The sequence below is a fragment of the Lipophrys pholis genome, assembly GCF_963383615.2.
Source record: "Lipophrys pholis genome assembly, chromosome: 10".
Lineage (NCBI taxonomy): Eukaryota > Metazoa > Chordata > Actinopteri > Blenniiformes > Blenniidae > Lipophrys > Lipophrys pholis.
In genome coordinates this window covers 24,483,927-24,494,542 of record NC_137640.1, presented here as the reverse complement: position 1 = coordinate 24,494,542, position 10,616 = coordinate 24,483,927, and the positions used below count along the sequence as shown (strand labels likewise).

Below are 10,616 nucleotides of genomic sequence, written 5' to 3'. Positions count from 1 at the left end.
ATTAATGTTTTATTAAAGGACATTTATTTCAATTGACCTGGTGCTTTATGAAGAATACTGCAGTACTTTGTCATGGGAGACACATCCCACAAGAAGCTGCCCTGGGCTGTTATTCTAAAAAAAAACAAAATATTGGGCGTGCCTGGTCAGCCTCTAATACTGTAGAACTTGACTAGAGTTCATCCTGATCCTGAATCACTTCAACTGGTTCCTTTCAATGTGGAGGAGTAACAGCTTGAGTTTGAAAACTCAGTTCAGTTAAAACCGCTGGAATCTGTTGATCGACTTTTCTGGGGTCGGTCGGTTCAATTCTGTTCCCAATTCACGTGAATATGTGAATTTGTTTCTCTATGTGTGTGTGTGTGTGTGCGTGCGTGCGTGCGTGCGTGCGTGCGTGCGTGCGTGCGTGCGTGCGTGCGTGCGTGCGTGCGTGTGTGTGTGTGTGTGTGTGTGTCTGTGTGTGTGTGTGTCCGCGTTGATACCTACATATGATAACAAACTGCTGCCGCAGTATTGTGAGATGTTGTGCATACATTCAATTATTCCTTTAGTCAAGGTGGTTGTAGTATTAATTTAAGCCTGGGATTTTCAAAACTTGTGTTGAGGGTCACATATAAAAGCACTCTTGAGAAAAAGTAAGTGTGAAAACCAAAAGAGGAAGTGCAAAACCAACTATCTATTCATTTACACGCACACTGAGAGAGACAGAGACAGTGTTACAGTATATTATTGCCACTTTTTTCATGTAATAAGTTTACAACTTTGTTTCTAGAAATATCCAAAATCTCAAAGTGGTGGACCTGCACTCTAACAAAACCCTGACTTATGTTTGATGTTTATTAATTAATTCATCAATTAATTAATGTTTTTATTATTTTGCTGATCTTGAAGAGAAACCGTTTCAGGCAAAGCTAAACAGACGTTAAAGAAATAGTCTTTGAATTTAAATAAAGTCTCTGTGTGTTGAGTCGACATTAATTCCATGGTTTTCCCTCAAAAAATATCCATTAAAAGCTTCAGTCTTCAGTAGAAAAACAATGCGATTAATTCCAATTAATTACAGAAAATTGTGCAATTAATTAGTAAATTTTTTTAATCGATTGACAGCACTAATATATATATATATATATATGTATATATACATATACATAAATATATCTAGATAGATAGATAGATAGATAGATAGATAGATATAGAGAGAGAGAGAGAGAGAGAGAGAGAGAGAGAGAGAGAGAGAGATAGATAGATAGATAGATAGATAGATATGTCGGGGGCTGTAGATCCATGAACTCCTCCAGAGCTTCAGTGAGCTGTTTCTCCAACTTGCTCCCCCGAAGGAAAACACCACAACAATGGATAGGCCATAAAACAGCAGGGGAGCGAGCCAGACCCCGGAAGTGGCCAATGAGGACGCTTGAATCCGACCCGAACACACCACAGGGGTCCAAACCCAAGTTGGTGGGACTCACGTTCTATCAAAACTCTCAGCTATTCTCAACTGACCATCCGCGGAGACACATGTCTCTGCTTGCCTCAGGATGGTAAAGAGAGCAAAAGAACAGAAGAACCACCAACGCCAGCCAGCTGGACGAGCAGAACCCAGTTTGGACTACATCTTCTGTTTTCCGCTATTTTTCCTGTTTTTGGGAGATTCTGGAGACCAGAGCCAGTGTCGTCTCCTCCCAAGATCATCCTCTCAGTTGCACTCCTGCAGCTGGAGCCAGGCCTCTGAATTTCAGGACGCTGAAATTAAGACCCGGTAACAACCAGTTACCACCGCCTCCAAGAACCAACAGCACCACGGACGGTGCTGTCCAGAACCAAAGACCTATCAGGGTGAGAGCGTTTGTCTGGGCAGAGAATAGTTAGAATGATGTTCTGTTGAAAATGCAACGTGTTTCCATGTGCCGCTCAGAAGGCAGCAGCCTTTCATGTTGTTTGTGTACGCGCATTCACGCTCCCTAAGTCCAGAACGCTGGTTTTCCACCTCAGAACCAGAGGTCCGAGTGAGCTCCAGGCCCACTGGGAACTCTGTGTGGAGGAACCAGGGTTCAGAACCGAGCCGCGCAGAATTCTCTGTCTTTCTCTTGTCTTCATCCTCTCTCATCTCTCCCCCTCTTTCACTAAGCGCAGCACCCCCCTTATCAGATCGAGATAAGGTCACACACACCACTGCATGTAACACCTACATGTCAGCTGCTGCAAGAGCAGATCTGCCGTGATCACAAGAGCCCTGACTGCCGGTCCCGACCTCCACTTAGGTGCTCAGAACCGGGCCAACGGAACCGCCCGTTCGTTACGCCCTCGGTAGACTAACTCGCTCCGAGACCGCCCTCGCGCACGCGCGCTCGACGGACGTCTTGTTTATCTGGCCGCTAAGCAACCGCCGCGTCCCCAGAAAGAGCGAGTCAAACGCCCCTAGTGGTCGCGTGGGTGATCGCAATCCCTCCTGACATCCACCGGGTGGACACATCAGGTTATTGCGCTCTCCCTCTGCGCGCCGCCGCACGCCCCTAGTGGTCGTCACAGTCACCGCATTGACCCGCCGACGTCTGCCTCCACCTGGTGGACGTTCGAGGTCATCACACCCCCTCGTCACGCACGCACGCACGCACGCACGCACGCACGCACGCACGCACACACACACACACACACACTCTTTGTACATAGCGTTTGCTGTTTAATAGATTAGATCTCCGTGTTAGATGTCGTTTGCTATTTGAATGTGTTGATTTATGAGATGATTTCAGAATTATTTATGAATTAATACATTTTTATTAATAAACGCCTGTTAGCTGAATTGAACACTTCTTGGTGATTATTGTGTATTTATTGTTGACAATTCACTGGTTTGTAACAGTCTGTGCTCGGATCTCACACCTTCCAATCTATTTAAGATGGTTAAATTTTATGCAGAAATATTAGCTAACTTAAATAAACTTTTTACAAACGAGACTGATATTTTGGTATTAGCTATTTCCAGTTTATCTGGTGGTGCCCCGATTTATTATTAATACATGAATAAGAAATTTATGCAAATTAATAATAAAAAAAATTATTAAAAATTATTTTCGATAATTTTTCATTTTTTTGTTTTTAAAGTAATTATTCAATTACTTTAGGAGTTGTTAATGAGTAAATGACCGTTTACTTCCATTAACAATTTAAATTTTTCATAAATTACTTTCAGTGATTTATTACTTTTAGTAATCTATTACTTACAGTAATTATATGCTAATAACCAACCATAAACCCCAACTGATAGATAGATAGATAGATAGATAGATAGATAGATAGATAGATAGATAGATAGATAGATACATACACATATACTGTACATCCCACATCCCGCAGCAAAATACATAAATTAATATACCAAATTCTCCCGATTCACCACATTCCTGACAGATTACTAATAGAAAGTGACAATACGCAAGGCGCACAACATTCTGCCGTAGGGCGTAATTTTGCGCATTACTTTGCAACACCGCAGAACAATAATGGTGACGTGTGTAATGACTCGTGATGATCCGCCACCGTTTCGTGCTCTTACTTGTAACACATGAGTAAAGGTCGCGACTGTCCGTGACGGCACGAGACTCCTCGACCCTGAATCATATAATTCAGGTCAATATCGTGATCCACAGTCAGGAATTGAGATTCTCTTGTTTGCTTGTTTGTGTGTATTTTTTTTTTTCCTCTAGATGTTTCTTTAAGTTGGAGTCTTGTGATTTTTACAGCCAATAGCTTGCCTTGCACTGTGATGAGCCCATTTACAAATTAGAACTTGATGTTGGTTTGTTATCCAGTGGTGAAGGTGTTAGCACCCAGCCATTGATCGAGGCTCCACAGGTTTTTCAATCATGTTCCTTATCAAGAATCTTTGTTTTGAGTTTGTGTCGTCAAGTCTTGCACTGCTTGCACACTGGCTTCATCTGAATCTATCAATTTGAATACAAAAATGAAACCTTGCTAATTAAGGCTTGTTTTCTAAAGATAATAGTAACTGAATCATACCTTTTTTTTTTCTGTGAGGTAATGGATTACATTTGTTTGTTTGTTTGTTATCTGAATTGTGTAACACAGCATATAATCCCTTCCTCCCTAAGCCTAGAAAGCCACCACCTCAGTTTTTTGTAGAAGAGAAGTTTTTACTGTCTCCGATATTAAAAACATCTAATCATAAAGATAAATGAACCCAATATTGAATTGTTTTATCTGTATCCATCAGTAATTCGGTTGACCTATTTCAATGAAACCAATATGAGACCTTGGAATTCTAAAATGTATATATGTACGTATGTATGTATGTTTTAAAGGAAAAGGAAAGAAAAAAAAAAAGGAACTCTCAAATGTAGCTCGGTGTCATGGTGGTGATAAAACTGTAGTTTTTCCATCTTAAAAGTCAGACCAAATCTGTTGTATATTTATTTTTTTAAAAGAACCTTTATGAAACATTATAGGAAACAAGTCAAAATCCTCTCAATTAGCAAATTGTGAATTGTCAAATTTTTGGTTAATTGACTAAACTTTGACCAAGACTACATTCAAATGAATGTGATACTTTGGAGGTTTTCAGGCCATGGGTCAACCCAGGACTCGCTGGAGAGATTGGTCAGGGAGCGACCTGGGGTACCCTCAGAAGAGCTGGAGGAAGTTGAAGGGGGTCTATACACTGAACAGGAAAGAAGATGGATGGTTGGATGTTAAATGTTAAAATAAAAAGCTGATTAATTGAACCGACCAAACTTTTCTGCTTTCACTAAAAGATAAATCAAACAAGTTGAAGGTTTTGATTACGAACACCCCTTCACCCTTGTAGGGTAGTTTCTTCACCATCCTCAAACTGTGGTCCTCTACCTCTGCTAGACTCTTGGGAGTTCCTCATTTTTAGAGAGATGTTCCACCAGGTACTCTGTCGCAGCCACTTGGTTGTGTCTCTCCATTTATGCTGATCCTGCTTGCATATTCCTTATATCCTATTTAGGGTTTCAGGGTAGGGAGGTGCTGAAGCCAGTCCCAGCTACCTAAGAGTACACCTTGGACAGGTCGCCGGGACCTTTAGTCATCATTCTAATATTTCTAACCCCCTACAATGACTGTATTCCACCATAAGGGCCACAGATACAATGCTGTGTCTAGATGACTTTCAACATTCACACACTCTTTCTTTAGAAACTACCATTCTAGTTGATATCTGTAATACAAAGATAGCTTGGTGAGATATGAATGTAATTTCTCTCCATTATTTTTGAGCAGCTCTGGAGTTGAATGCAGCATTCTTCTATGGACGGCGAGCAGGTGTACCTCAGACCAGGTGAAGAGTGATGACAGCTGTCTCAGTGACAGTTGGGACAGTGAAGTGGAATATCTTAGTTCCTTGCAAAAGAAGTTCCAGATTGGCAAGATGCTCTTCCTGATGGTGATTCAATAAGACTGCCCATTCAGTATTTCAGAGACTTTTTTTGGTGCTGAACCTTTGTACAAGATTGTGGCACAAGGCAATCTGTACTGCAACAAACTGTAGTGTACATCTTGCATTCGCCCGGGTCAAAGTCCAGTGCATGCCGAGTACAGCAGGTGGCAGAAGTAAGGAAAGAAAATCAAACATGTCATTTTACTGCACGGACTACATGGCACCCAACAATAATGACAGGCTTTTCAAAATTAGGCTACTTATTGACTCACTTCTACCCAAATTTCCCACTTTTTACTGAACACAAATTGTTGTACGTAATGAGCAAATGGTTCCATTCAAAGGCAGATCAACTCTGAAGCAACGCATTCAGAAAAAGCCATTCAAATAGGGGCTCAAAATTGTTGTGCTTTGTGACATTAAAAATCTGCGGCCTCCATGAACTATTTTCACCGGGACAATTGATCCTGCATCAGGCCAAGCAGACATTGGAGACAGTGGTAACATTGTGCTAAAGGTGGTACAAGTTATCCATGATAATGTCAACCACCTGCTGTACTTTGATTCCTCCTGAATCTGTTTTTTTGCTCTTACAAACAAGGGGATCCAAGGGGATAGACTGACTTGAAAAATGTTTTAGGAATTTCTGGCACTGAACTGGTTTTATTCTTACTTTCAAGATAGGGACTATTCTGTGTCAATAAGTAATTCTGAATCTGAGCATATGAAAATCACTTTTGGGGTTCTTCAAGGCTCCATCCTAGGGTCCCTCTGGCTCAGATCATGGAACATTACACCATCTTCTACTATAATTGTGCAGATGACACACAGCTCTAACCCAGAAAGAACAGAGTTCCTTGTTTCTGGCCCCAAATAAGAAAGGTTATAAAGGTGCTACTCATCCAGAATGCCGCAGCCAGAGTCCTCACCAACACAGAGACGGTGCAGCACAGACAAGCTTCAATCTGCACTGACTGATGTGTCAAAGGATTGAAGTATTAAACGTACTTCTTGTCGATAAAACTTTTAACGGTCCTGGGTCTAAATACATCTCAGATTTACTTGAAGAATATGAAACATCCAGAGCCCTGACATCTTCAGAAAAAGCTTTACAAAGAGTTTGAAGAGTCAGAAGAAACAAGGTGAAGCAGTGTTCAGTTCCTACACTCATCACACGTGGAACAAATTTCCTGAACTCGCTCACTTCTTTCAAATCAGGCCTTAAAACATTATTATTTAATCAGCCTTTCAGTTAAGCAATTGATTGTAATTATGTTATGAGTACATTTCTCTTTAGAGAACCTTTATTTTATTTATTCTCCTTTTTATGGCTTTCTTAATCAGCTTCTTTCAATGTATTCCCTTTCTTTTCTTGTGTCTGAATCCTGTGATAAATAAAATTGCTTTGTCTTACCAAAAAACACAATCCCCTTGAATATAAAACTGAGCGAAAATGGTAAAAATCCAAGGTAAAAATCCTAATCACTTACAAATGTAGTTTTATTGAGCTGAAAATTAAAACTTGGAGAAGCAGTGGATGAAATTAAAAGTCAAGTATAGGATGAAATCAAATTACATACAAAGCATTTTGACTTAGATTATAATCCATCCATCCATTTTCTTCAGCTTATCCATTTCCAGGTCACGGGGGTGGCAGTCTGAGGACCGTCACCCAGATCACATTGCACCAATTAAGAACCTTCCTGCAGGTGGTGAGCCCACGGGAAGGTGGCACCCGGCGTGAGACAAAAACCCACTACTCTGAGATTGTGAGTCTCATGCTCTACCAATTGAGCTAGCCGGGGGAGTAGATTAAAATCCTTTCCTTTTAATTTACCAAAAGAGATAAAAGTCACAATTAAAAGATGTAAGTGAACCACAGTGATTGTTGCAAAAGTGAGTAAGGACATACCTTTATTGATTATTTGAGAAGCATAACTTTAATAAAAGAGAAAATGAAACGAAAAAACATAAAAAAAAAAAATCAAAAAACTTGATTGACTAAAATCGCTAAACTGTCTTGAAGGACAATCATTTCAAAATTCTACCAAAGAGAAAAATCTAAATTCAAATCCAAAAGTTAATTACATAAGATGAATAAATTATTGAACAGAGAGGGACTGATATCTAATTTTCAGCTGTGGTAGAGCCCTTATGGTCACAGTAGTTCTGCAGGTGACTGGCGTAGTGGGGCAGCAGGTTATAGTGGTGGCTCTGGAGTAGTTCTTGGAGTTGGTGGATGACCTGTTGTTCTTTCTGGAAGAGCCCCAAAAGGTTCTGTTGCCCACAGAGAGAAAGGTGGAGCTGATGCAGGAGCACCTTGTGGTTGTTTACAAGCAGGCATTGCTGGTAGTGAAGTGGAAGTTGCTGGTGGTGGTCACTTGGCAGTTCTTCTTGTTGTTCCAGCAGCTTGTTTTGGTCACCAAGCAGCTTTAGATGCAGGTTGAAAAGCACCAGTTGTTGTTGCTGGAGCAGCTCAAGGTTTATCTTGGCTGACAGTTGCTGTAGTTCCTGTAGCAGAGCTTTTATTTGTGCTAACAGTTCAGGTGACGGAGTGTAAACTGTTGTTGATTCAGTAACAGTAGTTGTCGGCTCAGGAGTGGTTGTGGTTGTGGTTGTAGTCGGCTCAGGAGTGGTTGTAGTTGTGGTTGTGGTTGTGGTTGTAGTCGGCTCAGGAGTGGTTGTAGTTGTGGTTGTGGTTGTGGTTGTAGTCGGCTCAGGAGTGGTTGTAGTTGTGGTTGGGGCAGGTGTAGTTGTTGTGGTAAAAAGGAAACAGGTTGGTGTAAAAATAACTGTTCCCACTTCTTCCATGAAAGGCAGATTTCTGATGTCATTAGCGATGTCACACACATTTGAAGTTCCACATCCAGCAACAGAGATCTGTTGGCGATCTATCAAGACTGTGGATGAAAAGATTGAATTTGAGTCAAACAATTTCTTCATTAGTCATGCCAGACAAATATATGTCGATGATTAAAGTACGAAGAAAACAGATTCAGAGTCTTCTGTATGTATAGAGAAAGAAAAAGTGTATTCATGATGACTTTGAAATATATATATCAATCTTTCTCTTGTTCAAAGGCATGCAGTGATTTTGAGTCCTTACACTCGTGAAACAAGTTTAAACAAAATAAATAAAATAAAAATACTCACTATCTGACTGAAAGCAGGTGTCCTCCTCTCCTCTACAACTCACTACAGCGTCACACTGATCAGTGCTGGGATCACAACCATCGCATTGTATTCCATTTACTGCAGGAATAGCAGGGACTGAAACAAAAGAGATGAAACCACAGAGTGAATATTTAAGCCTTTTAACTTTAAAAGTATTTTGAAATATTTGTTGTTTGTTCTTTTCATCACAATTCTTCTGATCCAAATATACTTACAGCTTAGGGTCCTCAAGTTGCATTCATTCTCATCATCACAGCACTCAGCATTTGCAACTGTGTGTATCCCACCCAGGTTGGCTGCAATAGTCTGTGTGCCTGTGGTTGGACAAACAGCGGGACCTGCACAGTCCCTGTAGATTCTCTCTGTTCCATCGGTTTCTGTTGTCAAAAAAAGAGCATTGTGAATTTCATGGAACACATGTTGAATTTTTCAATAGTTCAGTGAAAAGGAAAAGATGATATGAAGAAAAGAATACCTGTGATGAAGGCATTCAAACACATTTCTCCAGGCGCACATTCAACTGTCTCTCCGAAAGCACAGCTCAGATCATTGACATCTGTACATACGTCACACTCGATTGCTCCAGCTGTAATGGGAACAAACATAGAAAAAATATTATTTTATGAAAAGAAATGTGTGAACGGTGAAATGTCTGAAGATCCTGAATGTAACATTAGCTTGTCCTATATGGGATAAATCTTGTGCCAGTAGGAAGTGAATTTTAATTCTTTAAATCTGAATCAGAATGGTCCAATATGAATGCAATTTATCTGCATCTGTATCTCAATGCATCTGCATTCGACTCATCTTGCCTGACCAGGTCCTGGATGTATGGCACAGAATATTTATGGAAAAAAGTGAATCTTACTTGAGGGAAGTGAAAGTCAAAAGTGAGAATGAATTAGGGAACAGAATTTTTCAACTGACTGAAATACAATTTAAATTTTTATCATGACACACATTCAAACCAAGTTATTCAATATTTATCCCACAGTCTTGTACCTGCATAAGTTGTATTGTAAAATAAGTTTGGTTACCTGTTCTGGAGAATGCCCAGATGAGAGTGAGAGAGAGGATCAGCTTCATCATGATGATCAGGAGTTTTCAGGAGTCTTCCTGATGGCTGTATCTGTCTCTACTGAGCATCACTTGTCTTTTTATATTCATGTGCTGAAATAATTGAAGAAAAATAAATGCGTAAGCACCTTAATTACTGGGTGTTTATGTACATTGTTCGAGGATAATCGTTCAGATACTCCCCATGATTCATGGGAACAATCCCCACACCCCATTTATTTAGAAGAGATGTTCCTCTGCTGAAAACACTGAAGGCCTCTGAGTTAAAAAAAAATGTAAAAATAGTTGATTTTCTTTGCGTGCACTTTGGACAATGAACTGTCCGCCTCCCTTCATATTTTATTTGACAATTGAATGGTCGTGTGTCATTACCTTTTTAAGCTTGTCATATATAAGTGACATGCTTCCAAATTTATTGTCAGAGTCAATGTGATTTAGAGTGTGTCGTTGGTTTTGTGTATCAGACCCATACCTGTCATGAAAGAGGTTTGGGTTCGATTCAAGGTGGTGTCATATTTTAGTTATTTATTTCATTGCGTCACGTCATCCAGGGGTCTTGTCTGGACGTTCATATGACGTCCAGACAGGACCTCCATGGAATCTCCAGGAAAGACGTACAAACAAACTTTCATTCTGGCCTCCCTGAAGACGCCTTCTGGAGGTATGGAAATGACGTCTTAAAGACGTGATCTGGGCCACTGTTGCTCGCTGGGACACGCCCTGTTTTGTTCTCTTTTGTTACAACACCTATCATTTCACTACACCCTAACAATCTTGAAAACTGAAATGTACGTCAGCTGACAACAATGAATAGCTGTCTCTCTGAAAAAGCTGGCGTTCTTGCATGTATTATGGAAAATGCATTTATGTGAAATTTGTATTACCTATTAGCATTATGGTTGTTTTCTCACTAATCAAATAAAATGTCTATATTCTAAACTTTAAAATA

At 40.2% G+C, this 10,616-nt stretch overlaps 1 protein-coding gene across 1 annotated transcript; it reads right to left on the bottom strand.

The window, feature by feature from the left end:
- Positions 1-6,429: 6,429 nt before the first annotated feature.
- LOC308115332 (uncharacterized protein) lies at positions 6,430-9,730 on the bottom strand. Its single transcript, XM_080472778.1, has 5 exons — positions 9,628-9,730; positions 9,066-9,176; positions 8,806-8,967; positions 8,570-8,686; positions 6,430-8,316 (listed from the first exon to the last, which is right to left on the bottom strand). Exons 1-5 carry the CDS (start codon positions 9,677-9,679, stop codon positions 7,544-7,546), a joined length of 1,215 nt encoding a protein of 404 aa, XP_080328904.1. The 5' UTR covers positions 9,680-9,730; the 3' UTR covers positions 6,430-7,543.
- Between the last annotated feature and the right edge of the window lie 886 nt (positions 9,731-10,616).

Coding starts and splice junctions, on each gene's coding strand:
- LOC308115332 (XM_080472778.1), bottom strand. CDS start 9,679: ATGATGAAGCTGATCCTCTCTCTCACTCTCATCTGGGCATTCTCCAGA. Junction 9,177..9,627: donor CTGGGCATTCTCCAGAACAG/GTAACCAAACTT, acceptor TTCCCATTACAG/CTGGAGCAATCGAGTGTGAC. Junction 8,968..9,065: donor TTTGAATGCCTTCATCACAG/GTATTCTTTTCT, acceptor TTTTGACAACAG/AAACCGATGGAACAGAGAGA.